We start from the raw sequence: 14378 nt of genomic DNA on the forward strand, positions 1-14378 counted from the left end.
TCTGAATTCGCCTGACTGAGATTTACAATGTGACCATAGCTTGCTTCAAGCCGACAGTCTCCGTCGGATCGACCCTTACTCACGTAAGGTATTACTTGGACGACCCAGTGCACTTGCTGGTTAGTTGTGCGGAATTGTGACAAAGTGTGATTCATGTTTAAGAGCTCCAAGTCCTTTGGCGCCATTGTTGATGATCACAATTTTGTGCACCAAAAGGCAAGGAAGAGACATAGAGGAGCTCAAGAACACCATTGGTTCTTCAAGAGGAAGAAGACGCCACCCTCACTAAGGTGGACCCGTTCCTTAATCTCCTTGTTCTTATTTCTCTATTTTTCAGTTTTTGAGCCTTATGTTTTATTTATATTTGTGTCTTTATTACATGATCATTAGTGTTTAAGTGTCTATGTCTTAAAGCTATGAATGTCCTATGAATCCACTACCTCTCTTAAATGAAAAATGATCATGATAAAACCACACAATTAAACACAATATAAACCATAAAATAGTGGTTTATCAATACACATTGAAAAATAGTGATTTTGTAGAACCCTGTGTCTTTCAAGTAGGATTGAACAGATTTTACACACCTAATTAATTTTCTTATAAAACCAGAAAATTCATACACACCTAATTAATAGTGGTTTATCCATCAAATATTGGCATGTTACTGTTTAATACTAACAATACATAGAATCAACTTATTATATATAATTTAGAACTTTGTTACAGTAGATATTCCTTTTACTGTTGAAAATATATTAAAATTTAAAATAATATGTTAAATTTCTTTAAGAAACACACACACACACACACACACACACACACACACACACACACACATATATAAACCTTATTGTGCACATTTGCATAAGACACTACAATGATTGTTAGTGAAAATGAGACCTGCATAATTCCTTGTCTTCTCCTTAGTCCTTATCCTCATTTACATGCGTGTACCATCATTGGAAGTTTTATTTTCAGGGACTCTTATATGAAGCTCATTTAATTGATTTACCTTTACTGATTTTACTAGGTGAATTTTTCTATGGCTAAAGTTATTCATATTGGAAAAACAGTGTATCTGCTAGATGAGCTCTATGCTGCTGTCAATAACAGCTTGCTTGTATTGAAGCTCCATTAATAAATTTAAATACTGAAATTGGGGATACTTTTTTGAGGGTTGGCCTTCTTTCGTCCTACCTTTTTCTGTTATGAAAATATTAGTGAGCCTAACATTTTTAATGTTTTTTAATCTTTTTAATTTTTTCTAACTTCTTTTTATTGCAGCTTGCAGCAAAGTACCGCAATAGTCTTCAAAGAAACATGTGTGTGTGCAAGACAGGCCATGTCCTTTATGAGACCATGTTTGTGTGGAATGAATTCTTGACATGAGGAATTAGGAATCACCTCAAAAATGCTCTTTGGACAGTTGCTCTAGTTTATGGCTATTTTAAACAGGTGAGATGAACGACACTTTAAAAATCCATTGAATACTATTAAGCTAGTTGAGTAATCTTGTTAAATATTTGGTCTCTTTACAATTTTCCAAATCCCTGCTATGCCAAAGTAACATTATGGTACTTAACTTGTGGCTTTGCTAGGACACACTAACAATATATGGGCAAGATTTTATACTCACGCTCATTGCAAGGCGATCACGTCATTATGCTGGAACTAGGTTTGTAGTCTTCACGAACAGTTGATTCTGGCAGCTGCAGGTGTAGCTAAAGATCACAAGTGCACCGCTTTTTCTCCTATTAAACTGGCATCAGTTGCCTCCAGTAATCATTGGGTTGAACCAGATACCATGGCAGCAACAGTGGTGGATGGTAATCTCATTACTGCCGCCACTTATGAAGGGCACTCTGAATTTATTCAGCACTTTGTAAAGGCACTAGCATGCAACATAAGTGGCTCCAACAAAAAAATCCTCTTTCTTTGTGGGGTACATTCAAATGATTTTCAGGTGCACAACTGATAGGGACTTAGTCCTCAAGGCACTAAAGTCTTTGTTTATTCTCTTTTCTTTTATTTATTTTAATTTTAGACTTAATTTGTAATCCTCTTTATATTCATTGATACATGGAAATTAGTAGTTTAGACATGTTTCACTTTTTTCTCTATTGTTGAATGATTGTTCAATTGGATAGTTGGATCTATTGTTTTATGTACTAATATACTGTAGCATTATAGTGCTTGTTGAAGGTTGTAGTAGGCTTAGAGAATGGGGGGTTGAATCTATGCCTTTCTTGTGGTTACTTAAATAACCCCTTTTTTAATTAAATTTGCAATTCTGATTCTGTTTGAACTCAGCAGCGGAAATTTATGAGACAATTTATTTTTGTCTCATGAATATCAGAAAACAGAACATATCTGAGAAGAGAAAAGTTAACACCAGCATGTATCCTGGTTCGGTTGCCTTGTGCTATGCAACCTACGTCCAGTCTCCTCCACAACAATGGAGGAATTTCCACTATAGTTAAAAGTATTACATACACCAATTCCACAGGATTGACCCAATCCTTTCACACTTAAGTTCTAACCTAACTTGACATTGGCTATGCTAATACCTAACTCTTCACTCTTAGTGCTAACCCAACTAAGGAAGGGATACCTCACAGGTACAAGATACAAGGCACAGACATACCTAAAGAAATCTGAAAATAATTCTAGGTTTTTCTCTCAAGTGGATCACTCAGCCTCTTTCCACTCATGGCTTTTTCTTGATCTCTCTCAATATGCCTTTTCACTCAAGAAATTACAGAAAGATAAACATTGAAAAGTAAATTACAATCTATAAAACATGAAGGAGATTGACTTCATCAACAGCCTCTTTGCTATGTGATAAACCAGATTTGCATGTCTCTGATTTAGTTTTTCATTTTTGGCGGAATGCTTCTTTGAAAGAGAGCACTGTCCAAGTAGAGGAACTTCTTCAGAGAACTTCTTCACAGAACAAAATCACAATACACTGGGTTATCTCTCCTTGCTTCTGAATGAGCAGAAATTCTCTTTTATCTCCTTGCATGTTGCTGGGTTCTTCTTCCTAGGTCAACTCCTTGAGCACTGTGCTTCACCAACCCACAAACCCATTTTTTCTCATTAATCCTCAGAGTAGAAACTTTGCTTCTGACTTCCCTTGGTTGATCGAAAGCCTCAGGATGATAAACACAAAAGGATCCTTCAATGGTAAACCAGATCTTAGCCTTTGAAAACCAACTTGGTCCCCAAGATACGTTTGAGACCGTGGATTTACAGCAGTGAAGAACAGACCACATCTTTCCCATGTATCTCAGAATTGATAGGAAAAACATTGAAGATGAAGAGAAGAAGATATGATGTATGTATAAGGAAATGGGTTAACTTTAACTTTTACCTAAGCTTGATTTGATTTGAAATGGTTGATTAGACTTTTGCCTTTCAAGCTTAGTCTTTCTCTTTCTTGCTTCTTTGATGATCAGCTTAGGGAAGAAGCTTTCTCTCACTTTCTTTGAGTTCTGACCACAACAGGTTAAAGTGTATGTTGAGTTGGTGAAAGCAAGTAAGAGAGGGAATTTGCTTGCTGAATATCAAATCGGGCTTGGATTAGATCACTTTATTTGGCCCGTTTTGATTTCTTATCTTTGTTTCCTTTTGGGCTTTCATTGCTTTATAGCCCGCCAGCCTTGTTTCTTGATTTCATTCAGTTTGGGTTGCTTGCTTTTATATTGGGTTGTTGCAATATTGAGTTTTGGCCTACAACACTAAATAATCAGCAACATATAATTATAAGCAATCAACATTTAATTATTTATTTTGCCCAATAAAATAATGCTTGTCATCATTAATTAATTTAGTTAATTTCTTAACTCAACACTTGTGAATCTTTAGAATATATTTACTGTGCTTTGCTAGAATATTTTTTAATTTAGTATAATTATGTATTTATTTTTATTTTATAATATTTAATTCATTTAATTAAAATTACAGAATTATATATGTAATCATATTATTAAATATTATGTTGTACAAAAAATTATTAGAATATATATATATATATATATATATATATATATATATATATATATATATATACAGAAAATAAAAAAAATAATGAGGGACCTAAGGCTACACTTATAAATGGTAGCTATGGTATACCATATGGCTACGCTTTACAAGTGATGAAGTAGGGTTGAAAAGCGTAGCCTATTCTGGTAAAAATAGAAGCTGAAAAGCGTAGCCTTTGGTCTTAGACAGTATCACTTGAAAAGTGCACCCTATTCTCAAATGCCAAAAGCGTAGCCCTTGGTGCAGAAAAGCGTAGCCTTTGAGAATAGGCAACGGCTGAATAGGCATCCCCTACTAAAGCGTCTCCGTAGCCCGAAAAGCGTAGCCTTAACCTAGGGCATAATTTTTTTTTCACTTTTGTCTACACTTTTCAAGTGTATCTGAATTGGTGTTTTTCTTGTAGTGATGATATCATAGAAATTATCATATGAAGGAGGTAGTGATGTCAACAAGATCATAGCTTGATCAACATCTTCGACATTTATTCCACCAAAAATAACATCAGATATCTTTCAATTAAAGTTATCTATGTGGACTCTAATATGTTTATCTCCTTAATATTTAAATGTATACAACCTCTTCCTTTGGTACAGTTTGTTGGACAAAGTCTTAACAGAATACTTTTTATCCAAGGGCTCCACAATGAATCAGCAGTTTTTTCATCCATTACCTCTTGCAATACATTGTCTGCCAAACATAAATGGATTGTATGTTTTAATTTTGCCAATGTGTCTGTCTTTTTATCATCAGACAATATTTTTGGCAATTCTGTTATTCTATCTAATGCCTTTACTATGCCTTACTGATCTAACAAAGCTTGCACCTTTAGTTTTCATAATTGGAAATCATTGGAACGGCCAAATTTTTTCACTTTAAATTTTTGTACTGACATCTTATATTAAGGTAAAATTCTTTTTCCAATATGGAAGACCAGACAAAATTACAACCATGGAATATACGAATAATTAAACTTTTTTTTCCTAAAACTAACTAGCTCTAATACTACTTTATTATTTTTCTCTCTCAAGATTCGGGTCCGGCTTGCCGAATAGAGTCTAACTGTGTGACCCTGATTTTTTGAAACCCGGGCGCATAAGGCCCGGAAAGTTAGTTTTCTATAGCACTAGGCACAAGTAGCACACTGAGGTGCCTACTTTACTGTATTTCTCATAAAAGATTAGTTTATTGTAAAACAAGGTTGTTACACTAAGAACAAACACATTAGTCTAACCTAATAAATAAGCATTAAGATCAAGTAAACAAAAGTATATGACACCTAGTGGAGCTAGAAATTATGGACGTAAGACATCTTCTAATCAACTATCTTGGTTATTAAGAACCACCTCATTTTAGCTTGATCTTAAGACTATTATTGATCTCCTTTCGATTCTTGTTTCCAACCGTAGTAATTTCAGCCTTGTTATTTCTTCTTTCAACTATTCCAAATTTAGACTACTTTCTTCAAATATAATTTTATTTCTAACATTACACAAATACCAAATAATAGCATAAAAGGCAGAGAACTATACCTTTTTTACATAGCCTTTTTGGTTCTAAACATATGTCAAAAGGCAAAAACATTCTAAAATAGTAGCATTACATTATACAACAATACATTCTAAAATAGATGAAAAGGAAAAACATGAGTAAAAGACAGAACCACAAACTAGCATACACACAAATAATACCATTCTCATCTATTACCACTATTATAATGTAAAAAGGGTACACTATTAATTACCCTGCAATGAATTTGAAATAAACAAAAATAATCAAAGCAATGCTAAAATATGATTGAATCAAGAAGCAGCGTGATGAAAATAGTTAAAACAAGAATAGTACTTAAGCTAAAAACTGAAAAGTCAAATGAATGAATGAATAATACAAGAAAAATGCTGAATACTGGTGGATTTTTTGGCAGACATTATTGATAGATTTAGCAATGATTTTTCTCGGTCATGATGAGAAAAAATTAAAGTTTACAGATATTGAAAAGTGCACCGAATCGTTCAAGTAATACCACGGTGAGTGAATATCATTCTTACGAGGATTAACGGATTGAGGCAAGTAATGTCTAATTAAATATCTAATTAGATCGATCAAATCTTATATTTTGAATTGTGAATCTTGAAAAGAAGTAGAAATAGAATGCTTGAACTTGGAAGAAATTAATAATTAAAAATGTTAAAGGCTTTGGAGATGTTTGATTCTTAGAAGAACAATGCTTATTGATTCTTCGGCGATTTGAAGGTATTGGGAAATAATTCTTATCTGAATTGATTTCTATTATCACCTGGGAAAAGTTGGTTATTGGAATTGTGTTTGAAAACTTCTTCTCAAAATTCTTAATATTTTAAAACTAGTTTTGATAAGTGACAGAAAATCAACTAGGTTTAATTCTTAAGAATTGTGTGGTTTTGAATTAGTAAACATGTCTCATCTCTTATCATAATTAATTCATCAAAGAATTGACAATTTGTTAGGTTAAGAGAAATTGATCTATCAACGGATTTGGATTTGCTTAATTATGGTTTGCCATTAATACATATTTGCATGATCAAAGTAGATAGTGAAAAGTATTTTTCTTGAAGTCTAAACAACTCAGAAGCCTGAATGCTTTTATTCAATTCATACTACATTCTCAATCATTTACAAGCTTATTTCATTTAATTCACTATTTTTTATATCAAAAACCTTTCAAACTAAACTTTCAATTTGTTTGATTAGAGTAGTCAATTAATCATTGTTGCTTAATCCATTAATCCTCATGGGAACGATAATCCACTCACCGTGATATTACTTGATACAATTCGATACACTTGCCGAATTTTGGAAATTATTCATCAGCGCTGCTGGTGGTAGTGGCACAGTTAGAGGGGCACCGACATCACCGCCTAGTCTGCCATCTCATCAGGACCAGCTGGGGATGACAATGATGAAAAAATTAAATAAAAATTTTTTCTACCACTAATTGTGTTAAATTTTCTTTTTAAAAAATTGAATTTATTGTCGGATTTAACATGTGACACATTCGACGGTAATTAGACAAAAAAATAGTAGAGCGTCAAAATTACCGGTGGAAATTTTTCGTCAGAAATTAAACAATTTTTAGGTAAAGAATCCAACGGTAATTGGCGGCGAATTAAAAAATCAACGATAATTGATTACTGGCGACGGTTATACCGTTAGATTTGTTCTGACAAAAAATCCGTCAATAAATATATTAACAGTAGATTATTTTCGTTAATCCACCCATTAATTCAACGCTACTCAGTATTTTTTTATAGGTAAACCGTATGGAAAGAAAAAAATGCTACCAATCACTTTTTCATACTGAAAACAAAGAATTGAAGAGTTCCAAGTGCAATCAATAACGATTGACACTGATAGACGAGCACAAGCTTAAAACAATCAGAACTCCGCTAGGGAACCAAAAGGAGTATAACCAAAAACAAGCCAACAAACATATTTAAACTGTACTTTGTATTAATTAGTTGTCATTAATTATTGATTATTTAAATTTTATTTCGTAAAAAATATAAAATTAATGATTATTAATTACCTCCACTTACTCTAATTCACCTTTTACCATTTATTACGCAAATCTTAATTCTTTTTAAAAAAAAACATTGAAAACTCCAAAAAACAAACACCAAAATATAAGATAAAGAATCATCCAAATACTAGGAAAAAAACATACAAAACATAAGAAAAGAATATCCAAATTCTAAGAAAAAAAACATACAAAACATAGAAAAAAAATCATCCAAAACTAATAAAAAGAATCATCCGAAATTTAGAAAAAAGAAACATAAAACATTAGTTAAAAAATTCATTCAAAACCAAATAGAAAGAGAAAAAGAAGAAGAGTCGTAGAGTGACCAGTAACGATATCTTGGACAGCGTTGCGTGCACGGTGCCCGACTTGCTGTAAACAACCACTTGAACCATGCTCACAAACGTCACCGGTAATGGCGGCACGCTCTTGGAAGGGGCGACGAGACAGCCACAGGTTGAACGCTTTGATGGAGAGGGTGGGTGCAATTGTCAAGTTGATGAGTGAAAAGATGCACGCAAGGGTGAACAACTTGCACCACAATTATAAATGGCACCGCACTGCTAATTGCGGCAAGGACTGTGACGAACCGAGCAGAATGATTCACGTCAAATATTTGAACGTATCCCTGAAAGCTTTCTTATGGCATATAAGCAATTAATAACAAATATTTTAAATTATAATTGAATAAAATTAATTAAAATAATTATAATTAATTATATTGTTTAATTTTTGGCTGGTTCATATACTTTCTCAAACAATAAAGATTAGACTCGTGAGGCATGGTGATTATAGTATCGCTCAAAATCGAGGTACAAGTTTCAGCTGGCAAAAGAAGAAAAATATTATTAAACTCAATTTTATGGTATGAAGTGCAATTAATAGTGAGACTGAAAATGATGAATTCCTCTTCGAAAGAAGATGGGAGGAAAAAAAAAATTTAAAAAGATATTATTCTTTTATTTTTTATTTTTTGACTTTCTCTTTAATTAATATATAAACTAATACTTTTTAATAATTTTATTATAAATAATTCTTTCTAATTATTAATTTTTATAATTATTTTAAATCATAAAATTAAAAGTTAAATAAAAATAAATCTTTTTATTAAAAGAAATAGAAAATTTTTTTCATCTTAAATGATTTTCAAACGAGATACAAAGGCTCTAGAGTCTAGACGGAAAGGAAGATATGTAAACCTCTCTCGAGTGCGCAACTCATCCAGAAATAATAGCACAGGAAGAAAATGTGGACGCTGCTTTACCCGCCCCAAACACAAACACTCCTCCGCCCTACAATTATCACAAGAAAAAGAGCAGAAATCGCCACTCTCCCCATATCAGTGAAATGCCAACAAGAAGAAACCTCCCTCCGACCAAAAACCCAAGACGACGGCATCCCTGCGGAAGACGTCAATTTCCTCGCAAAATTCAAATCCCGCCACAACTACATCCGCGTTCTAGAAGTTTCTAGAAAAGCCAATCACCCTTTCCGCGGCTCCAGGCTCCTCCTCCTCGACGGCCCCGGCAACATCCACAGCATCACATTCCCCAACACGCCATTCACCAACACCTACTTCGACGTCTTCGCCACCCTCCCTCCCATCCTCCCTCCTGGCCCCATCTCCATCCTCGGCTTCGGCGCTGGCTCCGCCGCCCGCGCTCTCCTCGACCTCTATCCCGACGTCATCCTCCACGGCTGGGAGCTCGATCAGTCCGTCATCGACGTCGCCAGGGAGTTCTTCAGCCTCCGGCGGATCGAGCGGAAAAACAAGGACAGGCTCTTTATCTACGTCGGGAACGCGCTGAACGCGAGCGTGAAGGACGGGTTCGCGGGGATTATAGTGGACCTGTTCGCGAAGGGGTGCGTTATATCGGAGCTCCAGGATGAGGCCACATGGAGGAAGATGAAGGGGTTGCTGAGGGAGGGTGGGAGGGTGATGGTGAACGTTGGTGGAAGCTGTGTTGAGGCTGAGAGTAAGGTGAGGGATGGGAAGGTGGTGATGGAAGAGACTCTGAAGGCGATGAAGGTGGTGTTTGGGGAGAAGCTTTTTGTCCTCAGTTTGGGGAACAGAAGGGATGATAGCTCCGTTGCCGTCACCGGAGACTGGCCTGACGGTGATGCTTGGAAGAAGGGCCTTCCGGATCGTCTCCGATATTATGTTGATTTGTGGAAGCCATATTCTGGTGAGAAAGGTAGATAACGGTTGCTCGTCAGATGTTTGTGTTTATTCCTCAACGAGAACACTACACACTTGGGTAATCCCAATTCATTTCCCATTGCAACAAAAATATAAGCTTGTCATATTAACAGAGTGTACTAATGTGGCAGAAGTTTAGAGGAGAACTAAATGAGCTAACAAATTGCATTACTTCAAAACCATCATCATTTTACTGATACTAATGACAATTCACATGATACACATGCGATAGTAACGATATCATTTCGGTTCTTAGTCAACTTAGATTCACCATGAGATATGAATCGCTCAGCCTCTTAATCGTATCTAATCGCAAGTATCGCAGCGTGATTATTGTTATACTAAGTACATTGTAAAAAAAAGCATAATGATTATATTAAACAAGAACTAAAACAAGTAAAATGGTAATCAAAGAAAAAGATTATGGAGGTTTATCTGAGTTTTCTCGTTGCCTTCAATGATTCACTGACTAATAAAGTTCAAGTGTTCCACCAACTATTCTTGTTCTTCTATACAATTTTTGTATTAAAAATTATCCACGGACACACTATGGCTGACTCATCTTATTTGTCATTGAATATTATGTGACAACATAACAGCGGTGAATGAAATATACTAACAGAAGGCCGTGGAACGCACGGGCAAAAAATATCTGTTGTTAAAATTTATCTTTTCAATCTACAATTCACAAAATAATAGAGAATTATTTGCTTAAAAAATATTTATAAAATCATATATTAAAATATAATTAAACTACATATTCACTTTATTATATTTAACCAAAAAAAAAGTAAAATTTTAGTATTACCAGAATATGGTAGTTTGAATATTTTTAAAAAAATAAACATCATTTCATCTATGACTAAAAATATTCCTTCAAGATGAGAAAATACAAGATTTAAAAATATAACTATTTTGGTTTATAATTTTATTTATCTAATTAAAAATAAAAAGAAAGACAAATTAAAAATTAGCACAATTTTTTTTTATCAACTACTACTTTTTTGTGTAAACCTTAACATAAAGGAAAAAAGAAATAGAGAACCAAAAGCATATTGCTTTACCCTTTTTTTTTCTATGCTTTATTGAAAAATGCTGTCAAAATTACATGTGGATGAATATTGTATAATTGTTAGAATGATTAAATTATAATATTTTTAGTATCTACCAGAGAAGAAAAAATAATTGTAATTTAAAAAGTTGTTCCTAATTTTCTTTTTAATCCAGAATCATTTGAGTTTGTCCCAAAATATTAAATTTAATAAAAATACAATGGCCTTTGATTTTCTTTTTATCTGCTAATTAAAAAGAAAAACAAAGACTACTTGAAAACTCTCACTACCTAACTAAATAAGAATAAGAATGCTACCAAAAATAAAATTTAATATTATTTTGAGACTTTACTTTATATAAGAAGAAAAAAAAAATTTATACAATTTTCAAGAATTGAATCTTCCTTTTTATTATCTTGATTTAATTATATAAGTATTTCAATATCATCATTGAAAATGTTATGAAAAGATTAAAAAAATACACTTTCTAAGAATTGAGTCTACCTTTTTTTCTTCATACTATTATAACTACTCAACTCTTAGGTTATAAACCAACTCCATAATAAATTACAAATTATATTAACCTTAAAATCAGAGAATATAGAGTAATGAGACTACTGTATTTTATTGAATTTCACAAACAGGAGCTGCAAATATAGACGGCTACATACTTAACTTTGCCTACAAGCTAATGATTCAATATCCACATTCTAGCAATTGATGCATTGCATAAGCAATAAGACCTATAAAAAGGTACAATCCAAACTTAATCTATCAATTTCTATTACATGGACACACCAAAAAAGTTTATATTGTTCAGAAAAAAGAGTGTACACTAATTGTACAATCCATATCTATTGTCCTATATAAATCCTAATCAGTAGTTCTAGGTAAATAACATGAAGACCCATATCACGTATCCCCTTGTCCAGATGTAGTATCATCTGGATTCATCAAATTAAATCTTCAAGGAACTTCTCAACTTTTTCAAGGAAGCCTTTTTCTTTTGTTAATCCTCAGCACAATCTTTTCTAAACCCAACAACATACTCCTAATTTCAAAAATTCCAAATAACTGAAATCAAATTTAGTATATCAATATAAATAGTTATGAAAAAAAAAACAAATAATAAATATCAAGACATTATCTATCAAAAAAAATATCTAATACTAACCCTTTCACTTTCAACAATTTCATCTCATAAATTTTTTGAGTGATCGCCTTCATTTGACATCTCTCTTATAGCATTAGTAAACTTTCTTTTAAGAGAAGAACACTATTATAGCACAAACAAAATAATATTTTGCATCAACTTAAAAAGGGGGAGGGGATTTAGGGGTGATGACTAGAATTTACTGCATCACTACAATAAATTCTTTTGGCAAGTATATCGAATTATCGTCAAGTAAAAACTCACAATAGAGTGAGGTCGAATCCCACAGAGATTAACAAATTAAGCAAACAATAGTTGATTGATTATTCTAGTTAGACAAACATTAAGGAGAGATAATCAACAATAAATATAAATGACATGAAAGTAAAGAAAAGCAATAAAGTGCAAGAAAGTAAATAGCATGAATGTAAAGTACAAGAAAGTAAAGTGCTGGAAATGTAAAGTGCAAAAAAAAATGTATAAAGTAAATAAAAGGAAGAAAGATAAAATAAGCATTGGGATCAAGAGATATTGCATTCTCCAGATTAATTAATTTCATCTCATCTTCAATTATGCAACTCATTGACCTCTTGACAATCATGAGTGATTGAGTCACAATTCCTTGGTAACTCAATCTCCCTAATCTTGATCAATAGCCAATTCCTTAGTCTAGTTGCTCATGAGAGGAGATGAAGCTTGGTCCCTGATTATACCACACACTTTCCTAGGCCCAAATAATGGATAGATTAAATGTCACAATATCCCATCCATACCTAAATCTACTCAAGTGTGAGAAGAATTTTCAAGCATGGTTTTACGATTCCACTTCCAAAGTTCACATAAAACCCAAATACATTCAATCTCTTTTCTAAGATAATTGAATGCTAACACGAAGAACAAAAATCCTTCAAGTAAATCAAAGAGAGATGAAGAGAATAAGAAGAATAAAAACAAATTAATCCATCAAATAGCAATAGAGCTCTCTTTTCCAATGGAAAGAGTTAGTGATTCATAACTAAAATATTTATAAAGTAAGAAAGAAAATGGAGGAGAAGAGAAGGGTGGAAGGAGGGGGTCCGAAGACCCACTCCTCCAATTGTGTCTAGAATCATGATCCCCCCAAATTCTATGAAACTAAGGCCTTTATATAGGCTCTCCTAAATTACAAACTTAAATGAAATTAAAAGCAAATTACAATGAAATGAAAATTGAACTATTCTAGATGCTTCTTGTGGCCTTGATTGGTTGACAATTGTAGCTTGAATGAGAGTTGGAGTGGGCTTGGTTGAAGGTTGGGGGCTGCAAGGAGAAGTTGGTGTGTGGTTTCAAGTGCCATGACCAATAGAAATTTCTCACTAGAGTATGACCCACTTTGCAATGCTGAATAGATGGAGTTTTTTGGGCCTCAAATTGAATGTCCACTATGAAGTATTATATATTGTTATAAAGCCCTAGATGTCAGCTTTCTAATTCCACTAGAATCAACTCATTTGAACTTCTGTAGCTCAAGTTATGTGCATTTGAAGGTGAAGAGGTTAGTCTGTCAAATACCCCAGCGTGACACGCCCATCCTTGGCATGCCACGCCTTCAATGATGCACTAAATCTTCCTCTCTGGCCATTAGAACTGGCATGCCACGCCCTTTTTAGGAAAGGAATTGGCGTGCCACGCCCATAGACACGCCTAGCTTATAACGCTAAAAGAATGGTCTTTTTTACCTTCATATTTAATGTCCACTATAAAGTGTTATATATCGTTAGAAAGCTCTAGCTGTCCACTTTCCAATGCCACCAACATCATATCATTTGAATCTCTACAACTCAAGTTATGTTCCTTTGAAGATGAAGAGGTCAAGCTAGTATCTCTACAGGGATGTGTTGTGCTCTTTGTATTTTCGGGGTCAATATCGTCCTCCATTCTAGTGTTCACTATAAAGTGTTATATATGGTTGGAAAGCTCTAGATGTCTACTTTCTAATGGAACTAGAATCACCTCATTTGGAGTTGTGTAGCTAAAGATATCTTTATTTGAATAGGAGGAGGTCAGGCTGGCATATTCCCCGGCGTGCCACACCCAAGATTGGCGTGCCACGCCGATGTAGAACTCCTCAATCTTCTTTGCTAGAATGTTGGCCTGGTGGGACACGCCCAAAACACCAAGTGGCACGCCTTCTTTGAGATCTTGACTTCACAAGCTTGGCGTGCCACGCCCAGAGCACCAAGTGGCACGCCCATTGATGAGAGTTGGCTTCACAAGCTTGGCTTGCCACGCCCAGAGCACCAAGTGGCACGCCCATTGATGGGAGTTGGCTTCACAAGCTTGGCATGCCACACCCAGAGCACCAAGTGGCACACCCATAGTGATGCAACT

At 34.1% G+C, this 14378-nt stretch overlaps 1 protein-coding gene across 1 annotated transcript; it reads left to right on the plus strand.

Moving 5' to 3' along the window:
• Positions 1–8767: 8767 nt before the first annotated feature.
• LOC112722313 (uncharacterized) lies at positions 8768–10038 on the plus strand. The gene has a single exon (XM_025773294.3). The coding sequence runs from the start codon at positions 8850–8852 to the stop codon at positions 9804–9806; it is 957 nt and encodes a 318-aa protein (XP_025629079.1). The 5' UTR covers positions 8768–8849; the 3' UTR covers positions 9807–10038.
• Positions 10039–14378: the final 4340 nt, after the last annotated feature.

Source organism: Arachis hypogaea, chromosome 11 (genome assembly GCF_003086295.3).
Source record: "Arachis hypogaea cultivar Tifrunner chromosome 11, arahy.Tifrunner.gnm2.J5K5, whole genome shotgun sequence".
NCBI lineage: Eukaryota > Viridiplantae > Streptophyta > Magnoliopsida > Fabales > Fabaceae > Arachis > Arachis hypogaea.